The sequence below is a fragment of the Pelophylax lessonae genome (assembly GCF_965119305.1).
Source record: "Pelophylax lessonae genome assembly, chromosome: 5".
NCBI classification, from domain to species: Eukaryota; Metazoa; Chordata; class Amphibia; order Anura; family Ranidae; genus Pelophylax; species Pelophylax lessonae.
The window spans coordinates 44,919,722-44,938,308 of record NC_138772.1 but is presented as its reverse complement, the minus strand read 5'-3'; the positions used below and the strand labels follow the sequence as shown (position 1 = coordinate 44,938,308).

General features: G+C 49.4%; 1 protein-coding gene across 2 annotated transcripts in view; it reads right to left on the bottom strand.

Annotated features, from left to right (window-relative positions):
* ASNS (asparagine synthetase (glutamine-hydrolyzing)) overlaps positions 1-18,587 on the bottom strand; it is a 107,856-nt gene that overhangs the window by 74,618 nt on the left and 14,651 nt on the right. The window contains exon 2 of one of the 2 annotated variants that reach the window (XM_082258035.1): positions 9,815-10,082. In XM_082258035.1, the coding sequence (XP_082114161.1) occupies positions 9,815-10,063 (249 nt within the window). In that variant the 5' untranslated portion in view covers positions 10,064-10,082. The remainder of the gene's footprint in view (positions 1-9,814; positions 10,083-18,587) is intronic. The other variant, XM_082258036.1, reaches the window with a different exon arrangement.

Sequence of the window (18,587 nt, the reverse complement as noted above, 5' to 3'; positions counted from 1 at the left end):
GATTTTCGGCTCACATCGATGGTACACTCGATGATGTGCACGAGTGCCGCTTTCGTTTATCGAACGATAAATCGTACGTAATTCGAATCGTCTATGGCCTGCCTAAGTAAATCAACCCCCATCTGTCTTCCACATATAATGCTATTTTAGCCTCTCTATCCTGGCAATTTGACAACAGTTTACAACTTCAGCCATGTAAACCTATAGATGGAAATATGCAACAAGAACAGGGTGGTTCCACAATATTCTCACCTCCCATCCTTTTCTTGGACAATCTATATCTATCTTGACACATTCCATGGAGACTGGAGGTGACCATATTGTTTCTTGTGTGAAAATAAATGTTGGGGTATGTTCCAGACACTCTTGATACAGAAAACAAGGCTTGGATAAACCAGTAGACCGTTGAATGGGACTAATACTAGGCGATAGATAGATAGATAGATAGATAGATAGATAGATAGATAGATAGATAGATAGATAGATAGATAGATAGATAGATAGATAGATAGATAGATAGATAGATAGATAGATAGATAGATAGATAGATAGATAGATAGATAGATAGATAGATAGACAACATTCAGAGTTTGAAGGCACATGGACAAATTTAACCCACTATATTCATATCAAGCTAAATGCCAGCTTTGAGTGGACTCACCTACTGTAGTTGCTTTTAACCGCTTGCCGACCACCGCACGACTATTTACTGCAGCGGTCAGCTCCTCACAGGCAAAGCAAAGCAGACGTAGGGCTATGTCGCTAGCCTGTGAGGCTCTAGGGAGCGAGCGCGCGCCGCCGGAGGCGCGCTCCCGCTCCCGCAAGGTCACGGACCCCCCCGCGCGTGTGCCCGGAGGACCCGATGTCCGCTTGGCACTCGCGATCGTCCGTTACACCGGAAGAAAGGCAGGCGGCTAATGTAAACAAAGCCACCTGTCATTCTCCCCTGTGTAAGAATGAAGATCACACGGTTCTACTATGTAGGACCGTTGATCTCTGTTCTTACACTAGTAGCCACAGCAATCACAGTTAGAAACACGCCCCTAGGGACACACTTAACCCCTCCCTCTCCAATAAAGTTAACTCCTTCACTGCCAGTGTCATTTTTACAGTAACATTGCATATGTATAGCACTCAGTGGCGGCCCGTGCATAGGGGGCGCCAGGGCGCCGCCCCCCCCCCCCCCCCCCTAAAAGAAAGGGGAAAAAAATGACAAAAAGAACAATAAAGTTATGAAAAAAAAATCAGTTCGCCGTCCTATGTGGTGGCTAAAAACGGAATTTTTGTAAAATCTTACCTGTAAAATTCCTTTCTCTGAGTCCTCCGACAGTCGCCGCCTCTTCATATTCGTCACATATGGGGTATTAGACTTTGCTCCGAAGGAGTAGCTAGGCAACAGAATATGTTAACAATAAAGCTTTAACATATCCCACCCTCAAGGGGTGGTCCCCTCAGTCAATACCCTCCTACTTCCTGCAACCATATCTCAGTTTTAGTGGAATAGCAGTAGAGTATACATTCAAACCCCAAAAGAGGGGCGGGGGCGGCGACTGTCGGAGGACTCAGAGAAAGGAATTTTACAGGTAAGATTTTACAAAAATTCCGTTTTCTCTTACGTCCTCCGACAGTCGCCGCCTCTTCATATTCGTCACATATGGGGACGTCCCAAAGCAGTGCAAACATGAGGGGTGGGAAACGCATCCGCGCCGAAAGGCAACGCAGTCTCCACATCAAAGAAAGGAACCTTACCAAAGGAAGGAAACCAGCTGGGCAACAGCAAAAATAAGTGCTCAACAGGAGCAACAACCCAGGAAAAGACAAAAAACCAGGGGATACAAAACTTATCCCAACAGCCAGGAGTCCCCAACAAGGGACCCTAGGGAACAGCCGCACTAAGAACCTTGCGGCCAAAGGAAGCATCCGCCGATGCCTGAACATCTACTTTGTAGAATTTTGTGAAAGTGTGTACGGTCGACCAAGTCGCCGCCTTACACACCTGGGCTACAGAAGCCCCATGACGACAGGCCCAAGACGTACTCAGAGATCTAGTAGAGTGCGCCTTCACAGGCACAGGGGGAACCTTCCCCTGCAAGGCATAGGCCTGTTCAATGGTCTGCCTGATCCATTTGGCAATGGTAGAGGCGGAAGCCGCCATGCCCTTCCGAGGACCCTCTGGAAGAACAAACAAGGAGTCCGTCTTTCGAAAAGACTCAGTCGATTTAAGGTAAACCCTAATCGCCCGAACAACATCCAGAGAATGCAATCTCACCTCCTTTGGATGTTTAGGCTTCGTGCACAACGAAGGCAAAACAATATCCTCGTTAAGATGGAATTCCGAAACTCGTTTCGGCAGAAAAGAAGGATTAGGTCGCAAGACCACCTTATCCAAATGAACAACCAGGTACGGAGACTTGCAGGACAAAGCCGCCAGTTCCGACACTCTGCGAGCCGAAGCGATCGCCACCAAAAAGGCGACCTTTTTGGACAACATAGACAACGAGATCTCCCTGATCTGTTCAAAAGGAGCACGTTGTAACACAGACAGGACTAGATTCAAGTCCCAAGGGGGCAAAGGATCCCTCCTAGGAGGAACCAGATGCCGCACACCCTGAATAAAAGTGCCAACCAAGGAGTTGGAAGCCACGGGACGTTGAAACAGAACGGCCAGCACAGACACCTGACCCTTTATCGTAGCCAGCGCCAAACGCTGATCGACACCCGTCTGAAGGAAAGACAGCACACGGGAAACCGAGTACGTGCGGGGTGAAAACCCCCTGGACTCACACCAGGCAAAATAGGCCTTCCAAGTACGGTAATAAACCTTTCCCGAGGAAGACTTCCTCGCGTTGATCAAGGTATGAACAACCTCTGGAGAGAGACCCTTCTCCTTCAGGACCTCGGTCTCAACAGCCAGGCCGTCAAAGCCAGCGACTGTAAAGCAGGATGGTAAATCGGTCCTTGAGACAGTAGATCGTCCCGAAGAGGCAGACGCCAGGGGGCGTCGACCGCCAGATTCACGAGGTCTGCGTACCAGGACCGGCGAGGCCAGTCCGGTGCCACAAGAATCACCGTGCTGCGTTCCGAGTGTAACCTGCGAAGGAACCGGAACAGCAACTGAATCGGTGGAAACGCGTACATCAGCCTGTACTGATGCCACGGGGCCACTAACGCGTCCGACGCGTCTGCCCGAGGGTCGCGCGTCCTTGCCACGAACCTCTTCACCTTGTAGTTGAGGCGAGACGCGAACAGGTCCACATCTGGAAGACCCCACTTCGCGCACAACATCTGGAAGACAGCCGGGTGGAGAGACCATTCCCCCTGATCCAGGGTCTGGCGACTCAGATAGTCCGCCTGCCAGTTCTCCACTCCCGGAATGTGAACCGCCGTTATCGCCGGGACATGAGTCTCGGCCCAAGACAGAATGTCGGCCACTTCTCGAGCCGCTCGGGCACTCCTGGTGCCCCCTTGGTGGTTGATGTAGGCCACCGCCGTGGCATTGTCCGTCTGCACCCGAACCGGGCAGCCCTGCAGCCGGTCCGTCCAGCGATGAAGACAGAGCCTTATCGCACGCAATTCCAGAATGTTGATCGGGAGGGAAGACTCCCCCTCCGACCAGGTCCCCTGGGCGGACAGAACGCCCAGAACACCACCCCAGCCCGACAGGCTGGCATCCGTGGTGATTATCGTCCACGAGATCGGACGAAACGACTTGCCCCCGGACACCAACGGGGACTGGAGCCACCACAGAAGGTTTTCCCTGGTGCGATGACTCAACGAGATCTGAAGATCCAGAGATTGAGGTCGCCCGTCCCACTTGGACAAGATCTCCGCCTGGAGACCCCGCGTGTGAAACTGCGCGAAAGGAATCGCCTCGAAAGCCGAGACCATCAATCCCAGACATCTCATACACGTCCGCAGAGACGAGTTCGGAACGTCCCTGAGGGACCTGACTTCCTCCTGAAGAGTCCTGAGTTTGTCTTCCGGCAGGAAGACCTTCGCCTGCACCGAGTCCAGTATCATTCCCAGATAGGGAAGACGAACCGACGGACTCAGTGTCGACTTTGGAACATTTATCGTCCAACCGAACTCCTGCAGAGTTTGCATCGTGACAGACAGGTCCTTCTCCAGACCCTGACTGGTCGCAGACCGAATCAGAATGTCGTCCAGATACCCCAGGACAGAAATGCCCTGGGCTCTCAATAATGCCAGAACCGGTGCAAGCACCGTGGTGAAGACCCGCGGAGCCGAGGCGAGCCCAAAGGGCAACGCCACGAACTGGTAGTGATCCTCCGCAATGGCAAATCGAAGGTATCTCTGATGACCCTCGAATATGGGGATGTGAAGATACGCATCCTTCAAATCGATGGAGGCCATGAATTCCCCCGGAACCAGGGCAGCCACCACCGAGCGCAGGGATTCCATGCGGAACTTGCGAACCCGCACAGAGCGGTTCAGAGCTTTCAAGTCCAGAATTGGGCGAACCTTGCCCTCCTTTCTGGGCACGGTGAACAGATTGGAATAAAACCCCCGAAATCTGTCCCGATGAGGCACCGGAACCACCACTCCCTGAGCCCTCAGGTCCCGCACCGCCAGGTGCAGATCCCGCAGGCGCTCTGGAGACAGTTGTAGATTTGAGGGAAAAAATCTGCTCTCTGGCGGAGAGAGAAACTCGATCTTGTAACCAGATCGAACGATTTCCAGAACCCATCTGTCCCGCACACGGGCCAACCAGGGCTGAAGAAAACCGAGCAAGCGTCCCCCCACCCCAAAACTGGGTGAGGGCGCCCCTTCAGGCCGAACTGTTATGGGCCGCAGGTCCGGATTGGCCGGACTTCTGTTTCCCAGACCAGGGTTTCTTCTGAGAGCCCTGGCCCTTGAACGGTTTGCCCTTGTAGTGCGGCCGAAAGGCACGAAAGGACCCCTGAGGGGGCCGAAAATGAGCATGCTTCTTCCCAGAAGCCCCCTTAGCCTTGGGGAAATGGGGCAAGAGAGTGCTCTTACCCCCGGTAATCCCCTTAATCAACACATCCAGGGACTCCCCAAAAAGGCGAGACCCATCATAAGGCAGATTGGCTAAGGTCTTACGTGAAGATTGGTCCACCGACCAACATTTCAACCAAACCAGGCGGCGAGACAACACCGCCACGCTGTGCACACGCGCGGCCAACGGAATCAGGTCCAGGTCCGCATCACACAGATACATGACACCCTGGTGGATCTGATCCACCATATCCAGGGTCGCCGCCGAGGCCGAATCGGCCACTAGGACGCGCCTAAGCATCTGCGTCCAACTTGCGATCGCCTGGGCCGCCATGAGAGAAGCAAACAGAGCCTTAAGCATAGAACCCGTAACAGAATAAGTATGACGGGCAAGAGACTCCAGTCTCCTATCCGTGGCATCACGGAAAACAGGGGATCCCTCTGCAGGGATCGCAGTGGCTTTGTTCAAAACCGCAATAGCATGATCCACTGGCGAAGGCACACACCACCGTTCATCAGAGGCAGGCGAGAAAGGATAACGCAGCTTAAATTTACTTGGTACCGCAAAAGGCTTGCGCAAATCGCGCCATTGGTCCTTAACAGCGCGCTGAAAATCAGCATTGCAGGGAAAAACCTGCGGCGTCCTGCGTTTTCTCTGCGTCCCATAAGCCGCCAAGGCAGCTGGGGGACACACCTCGTCCTGCAAACGTAGCGTCTGCTTAATGGAAGCAATCAACTCATCCATGATTGCAAGCTCTTCAGGCGAGCCAGGGGGAGAATTATCAACCCCCTCAACTTCAGCCTCTACCTCAGACCCCACTAGATCAAGAGAGGAGCGGGACCCCGATAGGGGGGTCCCCGCCAGAACAGCCCCATCACCTTCACCCTCAGAATCAGAGGACAGAGCAACTCTGGGCCGTTTAGTAGATTGAGCAGCCACCAGCATTTGCACCTGTGCAGCAAGGCCAGCCACAATAGTGGCCAAATCCCCCCCTGGGGGGGAAACAGCGGTCCCCTGGCTTTCCACCAATACTGTGGGAAACTTGCCCTCCTGAGAATCCATTGCCCCTGTATGCCAGACAACCAAGGGTTAACTGCCCCCTTACAGCAAGCGCGGCAAGCGCAGCCCACCGCACCACACTCAGGCACAATGAGACCCCCACAGGGAATATACAGACTGAATACAGGCAATGGAACACAGGAATAGAAGGATAAAACCTGAGGAGACTCCGCTGCTGCTGCTGCCTCGATCGGTGCTTCCAGGAGAGAGGAAGTGATGCTGCCAGGGCGCTCTATGTAAGCCTATGGAGGCTACAAGAAAATGGCCGCCGTGCATGTAAACCATGCGGCCGGAGCGGGCGCCGGTAAAATGGCGCCGTTTGGCGCCGAAATCGCCGCTCCACAGTGCATAAAATCACACACAATATTATCCCATAATATGGATACATGTTAGATCGCCGCAGCGATCGCTGTATATGCCCCAACATGCCATTAAAAACATGCCCCACAGCACACAGCTCCTCACACTGCCCAGCCTGACATACTCAGTGTCATACAGCTCCCCCCCCCCCCTTGCAGCCCACAGCATGCAGCCGAGATATAGGGAGACAAGCAGTGTGATTAAAGGCAGGTTACACAGTCCCAGACTGAGACCCCCCCCCAGACAGACAGGTCCCCACATAGATACACTTACCTCACATGGCGTGGGGAACCCGCACAGGCGAACAAGCCGCTGCACATGAGGCAGGGAGAGTCGCAATTCAAGACGCACACAATGGCGGTTCAGAAACCGCACAGCGTCCGGTGAGGTAGCCACCTCACCAATCATCCGTGCGCCGAACAGGGATGGGTCGTTCACCGTGCCAGGAGCGTTACCTGGCTGAACGCTCGATGGCAGACTGGGAAGCCACTGACCCACGACCTGCGACCAGGGGGATCAGCCCGAGACCCAGTCCGCATGATCCTCTTCGTCCGAAGAACTAACGCTGACAAAATAACAGCTAAGTAAAGGTAGAGAGAAAACTCAAACAAAATATCAAAAAGAAGAAAGAGTCTGGGACAAAAAGTCCCAGCACAGAGAGAGCCAGCCACTCCTGACAAGCTAGACATTAAAACTGAGATATGGTTGCAGGAAGTAGGAGGGTATTGACTGAGGGGACCACCCCTTGAGGGTGGGATATGTTAAAGCTTTATTGTTAACATATTCTGTTGCCTAGCTACTCCTTCGGAGCAAAGTCTAATACCCCATATGTGACGAATATGAAGAGGCGGCGACTGTCGGAGGACGTAAGAGAAAGGGGGGGTTTACGACCCGGAAGAGGCGCCAATTGGCTGCCTTCTTTGGGGCGTAACCTGGGCGCAGGAAAGAGCGCTTGGCCACCCCCACCTTTGTGATATCCTGGCTGTAATTGGTCCAGTCTCCAGCCTGGACCAATCATCATCCAGGACATCCGATCGCTGACGTCGCAATGGGGGCGGTGCCGGTGCGTGCGTCAGTCATGCACCGTCCCCGCTTCCCGCCCGGACCGATCGGAAGACAGAAGACTGAAGAGGACGAGATGAGCAGCGCGGTGGACGGTTCCCGGAATCCCGCCATCCCGCCGCCGTCAGAAGGTAAGTGATTGAAGCCGACCTGTGCCATGCCTGTGCCATCACCTGTGCCATGCCTATACCATCACCTGTGCCATGTCTATGCCATCCCCTGTACCATGCCTATACCATCACCTGTGCCATGCCTATACCATCACCTGTGCCATGCCTATACCATCACCTGTGCCATCACCTGTGCCATGCCTGTACCATCACCTGTACCATGCCTGTACCATCACCTGTGCCATGCCTGTACCATCACCTGTGCCATGCTTGTACCATGCCTGTACCATCACCTGTGCCATGCCTGTACCATCACCTGTGCCATCACCTGTGCCATGCCTGTACCATCACCTGTGCCATGCCTGTACCATCACCTGTGCCATGCCTATACCATCACCTGTGCCATGCCTGTACCATCACCTGTGCCATGCCTGTGCCATGCCTGTACCATCACCTGTGCCATGCCTGTACCATCACCTGTGCCATGCCTATACCATCACCTGTGCCATGCCTGTACCATCACCTGTGCCATGCCTGTACCATCACCTGTGCCATGCCTATACCATCACCTTTGCCATGCCTATACCATCACCTGTGCCATGCCTGTGCCATGCCTGTACCATCTCCTGTGCCATGCCTATACCATCACCTGTGCCATGCCTGTACCATCACCTGTGCCATGCCTATACCATCACCTGTGCCATGCCTGTGCCATGCCTATACCATCACCTGTGCCATGCCTATACCATCATCTGTGCCATGCCTATACCATCACCTGTGCCATGCCTGTACCATCACCTTTGCCATGCCTGTATCATCACCTGTGCCATGCCTATACCATCACCTTTGCCATGCCTGTACCATCACCTGTGCCATGCCTATACCGTCACCTGTGCCATGCCTATATCATCACCTGTGCCATGCCTATACCATCACTTGTGCCATGCCTATACCATCACCTGTGCCATGCCTGTGCCATGCCTATACCATCACCTGTGCCATGCCTGTACCATCACCTGTGACATGCCTATACCGTCACCTGTGCCATGCCTATACCATCACCTGTGCCATGCCTATACCATCACCTGTGCCATGCCTATACCATCACCTGTGCCATGCCTGTGCCATGCCTATACCATCACCTGTGCCATGCCTATACCATCACCTGTGCCATCACCTGTGCCATGCCTGTACCATCACCTGTGCCATGCCTGTACCATCACCTGTGACATGCCTATACCGTCACCTGTGCCATGCCTATACCATCACCTGTGCCATGCCTATACCATCACCTGCGTCATGCCTATACCATCACCTGTGCCATGCCTGTGCCATGCCTATACCATCACCTGTGCCATGCCTATACCATCACCTGTGCCATCACCTGTGCCATGCCTGTACCATCACCTGTGCCATGCCTGTACCATCACCTGTGCCATGCCTATACCATCACCTGTGCCATGCCTGTGCCATGCCTATACCATCACCTGTGCCATGCCTGTACCATCACCTGTGCCATGCCTATACCATCACCTGTGCCATGCCTGTACCATGACCTCAAAGTCACGCAATTTTTTTACCGCGTTTTTTGCCGCGAAGCAATACCTATTACATTTTTCTTTTTGCGCCCCCCCAAAAATTTTGAGCACCAGCCGCCACTGATAGCACTGATTACTGCAGTAATGACAATGGTAACCCCAAAAGTGTCAAAAATGTCAGTCAAGGGTCCGATCTGTCCGCCGCAATGTCGCAGTACCGCAAAAAAAATCGCAGATCGCTGCCATTACGCGTTAAAAAAAAACACCAAAAATGACACAAATCTTTCCCTTTGTTAGTAAACGTGATAACTTTTGCGCAAACCAATCAAAATACGCTTTTTGCGATTTTTTTTACCAAACATAGGTAGCATAAAACAAATTGGCCTAAAATGTTAAAAAATTTAGATTTTTACATTTTTTTGGGGAATTTCATATAAAAAAATGTGAAAAATATTGTTATTTTTGCAAAATTGACGCTCTTTTTTTGTTTATAGCGCATGATCAAAAAAATCGCACAGGTGATCAAATACCACCAAAAGAAAGCTCTGTTTGTGGGAGAAAAAGGACATCAAATCAGTTTAGGTACAGAGTCGCACGACCGCGCAATTGTCTGTTAAATTCACACAGTGCCGAATCGCAAAATAGGCCCTGGTCAGGAAGGTCATTTTAGCCTTAGCTTGTTACTATCCACACAAAAGCAATACCTGTTTGTAGTTGTATATTTCCCCATTGTAACAGAGCCAAAGGTAAGGATACTTCTTGACACGGAGAGGCTGCATGCCGTACAGCTGATCCACGATAGCCAGTCGGTGGAAGCCAAAACAGCAGTTGGTGAAACCGTTGACATTTTCAAAACGAAATGCGTCTGGTCCCCTGTGCGCAATTTTCATGGCACTAAGACACTGTACAGACAGGCACTCATCACTGCCAAATAGAGCCCAAATCCCGCACATCCTGGCTTCTTCACTTCTGCTGATAAATCACAAACACACCAAAAACACAAATTTAGACAGAATGAAATAAGTTGTCATAACCTACCCATCAACATACCAATGATGAATGGCATTCTCATGATTTTTATTTCCTGAAAGTTTAAAGGTTGATAAAATTCAGCATGACATGTCCATATATGACCAGCATGGAAGACCTTAAGGGCCCTTTCACACGGGTGATCCGATCCGCCTGTCAGTTTTTCAGGCGGATCCGATCGGATGCTCCATGCATCCCTATGGGTCAGCGGATGTCAGCGGGCACCCGCTGCTATCCGATTCCAATCCTGTCCGTGAAATCCGGACAGATGGAAACCCTATTTTCCATCCGTCTGGAGGATCGGATCGGATGGGATCGGATGAGAATGGATAGGTGATCTCCCCATAGAGGACAGCGGGAAATCTGACAGCTCCGTCTCCGCACACAGAGCGGAGACGGAGCTGTCATCCGCCTGCTCAGTGGGGATCGGTGGATCGATCCCCCGCTGAGCAGAACGGACCTCGTCGGATGGTTCGCCGCGTGAAAGGACCCTTTCTGGCACATAGCTTGTGGAATTTGGGAAGTATATCAAATGATTCTTCAGAATTTCCAACGGAGCGATGTGCCAGAAAGAGACATCAGAATCGTCGCTGTCGTCACTTTCCGTACCTAATGACAAATTTTCCCACAAATCGCTATTGCTCAGTTCTTCAAGTAACTCCGTTTTGCTGTCACTGTTTTCCAGTTCATCTAAAAGCGGTTTTGCTTTTTGGACGCCATGGTTGTTCTCTATTTTCCAGGCACAAAGAACTGGAAAAGCACAGGCAGGGCACTGGAAAAGTCACCTGGTGAAATCCTGCGGTGAAATGGGATGATACAGTGTAATCCGTTAGGATCACAGCTTTGTATCATCTCATTTGGTGTATTTACAATTTTGAATTTGCCGCCGATTCCACCCCCCCTGCGTCGCAACGCTCCCAGGGAAGGGAACCGGAAGACAGGTGCCGGCATCGGCTGAGCACACAGCGGGGAGAGAGTGTGAGGACGACGGGGAGGACGGCGGAGGAGCGCAGGGAAGGTGAGTGTGATTCTGGGGTAATCTCGAGTGTGGCTCGGGGGTTACCGCTTTTGGTACTGAAAGTTAATCCCCAAGCCACACTCAGGAATACCGCCAGGGAGGTTAAGATATGGTTAAAGCCAATAAAATACATTTACCTCTTCTCTGTGGGCAGGGTGGACCACAGAGGTGATATGCATGTGAAACATTTGTACACTCTTTCCCTTTGTACTAGCAGATTTAAATACAGTAACAAATTGAATCCAAATTCCAGCTCACACTTTATGATCAGTTACAGTAAGCTGTTTTTTATTTTCCTTTTGGGATAAAGGTTTTACAAAAATAAATAAAAGCTCATCGTTGTAAGTACTCTGTCAGTAGTAAATGGTTTGTATCATCCATGTAAACTGATACATTCTGCTGGAGAGCTTGAGCTTTTGAAAAACAACAGACTTGCTAGCTGGATCACCAGATGAAAATAGAAGAAAGAAAGCCTAAAAAAGGAACTAATGCAGCAATTACATCTAAGAATTGGTAAACTGTAATATAATGAATGTCTGCTTTTGGGTTAATTCTGTTTTCAGCTTTAAAGGATATGGTAACTTTAAAAAAAAAAATAATAAATGCACATTTTTTGGAGGTAAACAAAATGTGCATTTATTATGTTTTGTTGCAGGAGCCTGGAAAGCATTGTACCAGCGATTAGCAGATTGCTGATGCCATGCTGGTCTCCTGCAGATCTGTCAGAGTATGGGCTTACCTGTATGTCCCGTATGGGTAAGCCGACACTCCCTGACCGGAACACCCAATGAACTATCACAGTGCAGTGATAGTTCATTGAGAACTACAAGCTGACAGCCATTTGGGTTTTCGGGACTTGTATTTCATTCAGATACAGAGCTCTCTGTATGAATAATGCGACTGTGTGGGCGGAGCAGCCGCACTGCTTTCAAAAAATGGCAGCTAATAAAGGGAACTTATCCCCGTACGTCTGTCACAGGAAGGGAGGGGGAGGGGGGCAGCGGGAGGCATCTGCAGCGCTGGGAACATGTTACATGTTCCACCCTAAAATCAGGTAGAGCATGTAACATGTTCCCAAAGGTGAACTTATCCTTTAACCCCTAAATACTTATTAAACTTCTCCCCTCCCTTCCCTTATATTTTTTTTATTATTTAATTTTTTATTTGGGTTTTTTTAATATTTTTTATGGTTTGTATTTAAATATTTTCAACTTGTGTTATTTAACCACTTAACCACTTTGCCGCTGCTCACTAGAGCTCTACTGCGGCAAAGTGGTTCGTTATCGTCAGGCGACGTAGACCTACGTCGCCAGACACTCCCCCTCCTCATCGGCGCGCGTGCGCCGCCGGATGCTCGCTCCCGCTGTATTCAGTCACAGCGGGAGTCGGGCCAGGGGAGGAGCAGCGGCGATCGCCGCTGCTCTTCCCCGATCGTCGGGGAATCGAGTCTGGAGATCCGCCCGCTTGTGTAAACAAAGCGGGCGGATCTCCTAAGTGACAGGCAGGGTCAGATTGCAGGGTTCAGCATAGCTGGACATCCGATCTGTCCCTGTGTCACTCAGTCACCTCCCCCCACACACGTTAGTAAGCACCAGGCATACATTAACCCCTCCCTCTCCAATAAAGTTAACCCCTTCCCTGCCAGTGTCATTTTTACAGTAACAGTGCATATTTATAGCACTGATTACAGTAGTAATGTCACTTGTACCTCCAAAAGTGTCAAAAATGTCAGTCAAGGGTCCGATCTGTCCGCCGCAATGTCGCAGTCCCGCAAAAAAAATCGCAGATTGCCGCCATTATTCGTTAAAAAGAAAAACACCAAAAACGACAGAAGTCTTTCCCTTAGCTAGTAAACGCAATAACTTTTGCGCAAACCAATCAAAATACGCTTATTATGATTTTTTTTACCAAACATAGGTAGCAAAAAACAAATTGGCCAAAAATTTAAAAAAATTTTGATTTTTACATTTTTTTGGGGGGGGAATTTCATATAAAAAAATGTGAAAAATATTGTTATTTTTTCAAAATTGTCGCTCTTTTTTTTGTTTATAGCGCAAAAAGTAAAAATCGCACAGGTGATCAAATACCACCAAAAGAAAGCTCTGTTTGTGGGAAAAAAAGGACGTCAATTTCGTTTGGGTACGGCATTGCATGACCGCGCAATTGTCAGTTAAAGTTGCACAGTGCCAAATCGCAGAAAGTGGCCCAGACGTAAGGCAGCAAAATCCTCCGGTGGTAAAGTGGTTAAGGACTGCCCGCCGCATATATACTGCGGCAGGCAGCCCCTCCTGCGCGAACCAATGTAGTGGTACGTCGGTTGCGGGAGTGGTGCTGGGGGGCGCGCTTCCGCCCCCATTCAGCAGCGGGGATGCCGATGCACGGAGGCGGCGGCCGCGATTGCTGCCTGGCACCCGCGATCGTTCCCCGCTGAGAAAGAAGAACAGTCAGCTGTTGTAAACACAGCTGACCGTTCTTCTCTCTGAAATGATCACAGAGCTCCTGTGATCCTTCTATGTAGGATCACATGTCTCTGTGATCATTTCAAAAGCCCCGCCCCCACAGTTAGTAAACACGCCCCTAGGCTTACATTTAACCGCTTGATCACCAACTAGGTTAACCCTTTCCCTGCCAGTGTCATTAGTACAGTACCATTACATATTTTTAGCACTGATTACTGTAGTAATGTCACTGGTCCCCCCAAAAGTGTCAAAAATGTCGGTTAGAGGTCCGATTTGTCCGCCACAATGTCACAGTCCCGCTAAAAATCACAGATCGCCACCATTACTAGTAAAAAATAAATTTAAAAAAATGACATAAATCTTTCCCCTAGTTTGTAGACGTGATAACTTTTGTGAAAACCAATCAAAATACGCCTTTTGTCATTTTTTTGACCAAAAATACGTAACAGAAAACAGATTGGCCAAAAAGGATGAAAAATTTTGATATTTAACATTTATTTTTGGGGAATGTTATATAGCAGAGTGTGAAAAATATTGTTTTTTTTTTGTTTTTTTTTCAGAATTGTTGTTTTTTTTCTGTTTATAGCGCAAAAAATAAAAATCGCAGAGATGATCAAATACCACCAAAAGAAATCTCTATTTGTGGGAAAAAAAAGGACATCAATTTTATTTCGGTACAGAGTCACACAACTGCGCAATTCTCGGTAAACGAATGCAGTGCGGAATCCCAAAAAATGGCCTGGTCATTAAGGGGGAAAATCCTTCCGGTCCAGAAGTGGTTAAAGAGCTCATAGGGGGGGGGGGGAGCACTTTGACATCTTCACCACGGGTGCCAGAGGACTTTGTCCTGCCCCGGAAAGGGCACTTTGGAATCTTCACCTTGAGTGCCAGAGAACCTTGTCCTGATCCAGGTATAGCAAAACTGGGACTAGGAAGAGACAACACCAAGATATGTCCCTGCCAGGCATGACTGCTCTGCCAACTTTAATTGAACCTGGAGGGAAAATGTTTGAAAGACAAGTTCTCCGACAATGAATCAACATTGGATGAAGGCCAGAGGATGTGAGCATCTACCGGCTGGTGACAAAAGGAAATGCATGGCTCCCAAATGTCCCTGATTTCGAGGAATTGTCCCTGATTTGGAACAAAGTCCCTCTGTCCCTCTTTCTTTCACATTTGTCCCTCATTTTGATCTGATCTATATAGTTGTATATAAAACGCACTTTTTATCTTTCAAAAAGTGTTCCCCAGCACTAAACCTTTAATCCAATTTCTAAATTGCTGCATTTGGAAATTTCAAAAGCCAATAAAAGGAATAGTAGGGGTAAAAAAGCACTTGTGGGTTTAACCAATCATTTTGTTGTATAATTCTCCTTTAACCACTTTTGGACTGGAAGGATTTGCCCCCTTAATGACCAGGCCATATTTTGCGATTCGGCACTATAACGGAAATGCGATGCTGTACCTAAATAAAATTGATGGGGTTTTTTTTCCCACAAACAGAGCTTTCTTTTGGTGGTATTTGATCACCTCTGCGATTTTAATTTTTTGCGCTATAAACAAAAAAAGAGCGACAATTCTGAAAAAAAGCAATATTTTTCACATTCTGATATATGACATCCCCAAAAAATATGTAAAAATCTAAATTTTTTAACATTTTAGGTCAATTTGTATTCTGCTACATATTTTTCGTAAAAAAAAGATTGCAATAAGCGTATTTTGATTGGTATGCGCAAAAGTTATCGCTTCTACAAATTACGGGAAAAAATTATGTCATTTTTATTGTTTTTTTTATTTTTTTTATTAGTAATGGCAGCGATCTGCAATTTTTTGCAAGACTGCGACATTGCGGCAGACAGATCGGACCCCGTACTGACATTTTTGACCCTTTTGGGGGGGACCAGTTACATTACTACAGTAATCAGTGCTAAAAATATGCACTGTTACTGTAATAATGACACTGGCAGGGAAGGGGTTAACACTGTGGGTGATCAAGGGGTTAAATGTGTACCTAGGGGAGTGATTCTAACTGTGGGGGGCGTGGCTTGTGAAATTATCATAGAGACCTGTGTTCCTATATAGAAGGATCACAGGAGCTCTTTGATAATTCCAGGGAGAAGAACGGTCGGCTGTGTTTACAACAGCTGACCATTCTTCTCTCTCAGGAGGGAACGATCGCGGATGTCAGACGGCAATCGGAGCCGCCTACCCCGTGCATCAGCTTCCCCACTGGCGAGTGGGGGCGGGAGCGCACTCGCCCCCTAGCTGCCTGCTCTCGACCGATGTAGACCTACGTCGATTTGCGCAGCAGAGCCACATTGCCGCAGTAAATAGGAGGCGGCCGGTCAGGAACCGGTTAAAGTGATTGTCAAATCTTGTTTTTTTTCCTATAAGAATAACAAACCTGTTATACTTACCTCCTCTGTGCAGTTGGATTTGCGCAGATTAGCCTGAATCCTCCCCTCTTTGCTGCTCCTGGCTCCTCCCTCCTGTTCAGTGCCCCCACAGCAAACAGCTTGCTATGGGGGCACCCGAGCCGAGTCAGAGCGCCCTGTGTCCATTCAGACACGGAGCCCTGGCACAAACCCGCCCCTCTCTCCTGATTGGCTAGCTGACTTTGATTGACAGCAGCGTCAACCAATGGTGCTGCTGCTGTGTCTCAGCCAATCAGGAGGGAGAGTCTCAGACAGCTGAGACACTCCTGGACATCGCTGGACAGAGAGGGATCTCAGGTAAGTATTAGGGGGGCTGCTGCACACAGAAGGCTTTTTATTTTAATACATAGAATGCATTAAATTGGAGTTCCACTCAAAAGCGGAACTTCCGCTTATCTGTCTCCTCCCCCCCTCTGGTGCCACATTTGGCACCTTTCGGGGGGGGGGGGGGGAGCGGGTACCTGTTTTTGGCAGGTACCCTGTCCCCACTTCCGTCAGACCTCGCCGCGGCGAGGTACGTCAGAGGTCTGGCCCCCTCCTCCTCCCTCTGTTTCCAGGCCAGTTACTGAGCACAGCGTGCGGAGCCGCAAGGCTTCACTGCCAGGTTCCCTTACCGACAATGGCGGCAGCACCTGACAGCCGATGGAAACATGCCGAAATCGCTGGACTCCAGGACAGGTAAGTGTCCTAATAGTAAAAGTCAGCAGCTATGGTATGTGTAGCTGCTGACTTTTCATTTTTGGAGGGGGGGGGGGCAGAACACCACTTTAAGATAAAAAAAACCTTCCGACTTTACAACCCCTTTAAGCTAAGCCAGGATCAGTTCTGCACTCATTCAGAGATCAGCAGATTGCTTTCCAGCTGCCAAGGAAGTTCATCTCCGGCAAGTCAAATGTGTACCTAACATCAAATTTATTTTTAAGTCCATGCACGTAATGTATAATTGTGGCATGAAACACAGAAAACCCTGGTGCCTGTTCAGTTCTTGGCTGTGTTTTACAAATGTGTGACACAGATCAGCCCCCTGCTGCAGCCTCTCACTTTTGTGACTTGCTACACAGAGGTTTATTTACTCAGGCTCTGTTCACATCTAGGCGTTGCTATTTTTGCAGGCATTTTTCGGGTGTTTTTCTGGTGTTTTTTTTTTCTGGCGATACATCTGTAATCTGCCAAAAAAGAAGCTTTTTTGAGCAACGGGTGTTTTGCTTAAGGTGACAGAATGCTCAGATGTGAACAGGGGCAATTAAAATTAATGGGATTTGTCTTGTTGGGTGTTTTTAGAGCTGAGGCTTAGAGCAGAAAATCGCCCAAAAATGCCTAGATGTGAATATAGCCTAGGGCTGAACGATAGTCGATGTAATATCGGCTATCGTGCTGCGGGCATGGGCGATAGTCACATCGCCGAAGATACGATAGTAAGGCATAGGCACTAGGCAGGGAGAAGTCGGGACTCGGGAGGACTCACAGTGGTTGTAGCAGAACAGAGCCGGACATGCTGGTCACTACATTGATGGGGGACACGCTGGTCACTACATTGATGGGGGACATGCTGGTCACTACATTGATGGGGGACATGCTGGTCACTACATTGAAGGGGACACGGCACGCTGGTCATTGCATTGATGGGGGGCACGCTGGTCACTGCATTGATGGGGGGCACGCTGTAGTAACTCTGCATTGAATGGGGGCACGCTGTAGTAACTCTGCATTGAATGGGGGCACGCTGTAGTAACTCTGCATCGAATGGGGGCACGCTGTAGTAACTCTGCATCGAATGGGGGCACGCTGTAGTAACTCTGCATTGAATGGGGGCACGCTGTAGTAACTCTGCATCGAATGGGGGCACGCTGTAGTAACTCTGCATTGAATGGGGGCACGCTGTAGTAACTCTGCATTGAATGGGGGCACGCTGTAGTAACTCTGCATTGAATGGGGGCACGCTGTAGTAACTCTGCATTGAATGGGGGCACGCTGTAGTAACTCTGCATCGAATGGGGGCACGCTGTAGTAACTCTGTATTGAATGGGGGCACGCTGTAGTAACTCTGCATTGATTTGGGGCACGCTGTAGTAACTCTGTATTGAATGGGGGCACGCTGTAGTAACTCTGCATTGAATGGGGGCACGCTGTAGTAACTCTGCATTGAATGGGGGCACGCTGTAGTAACTCTGCATTAAATGGGGGCACGCTGTAGTAACTCTGCATTGAATGGGGGCACGCTGTAGTAACTCTGTATTGAATGGGGGCACGCTGTAGTAACTCTGCATTAAATGGGGGCACACTGTAGTAACTCTGCATTGAATGGGGGCACGCTGTAGTAACTCTGCATTGAATGGGGGCACGCTGTAGTAACTCTGCACTACTAAAAATGCACGACGAAGAGGATCCGCCGCAAAAAAATATCGCAATATATATCGTTGGGAAAAAAATATCGCAATGTGATTTTTTTTCAATATCGTGCAGCCCTAATATAGCCCATGGCTCCATGCACACTTGTACAACTTCAAAGTTGCGCCGCCTTTGGAGGGCAACTTTG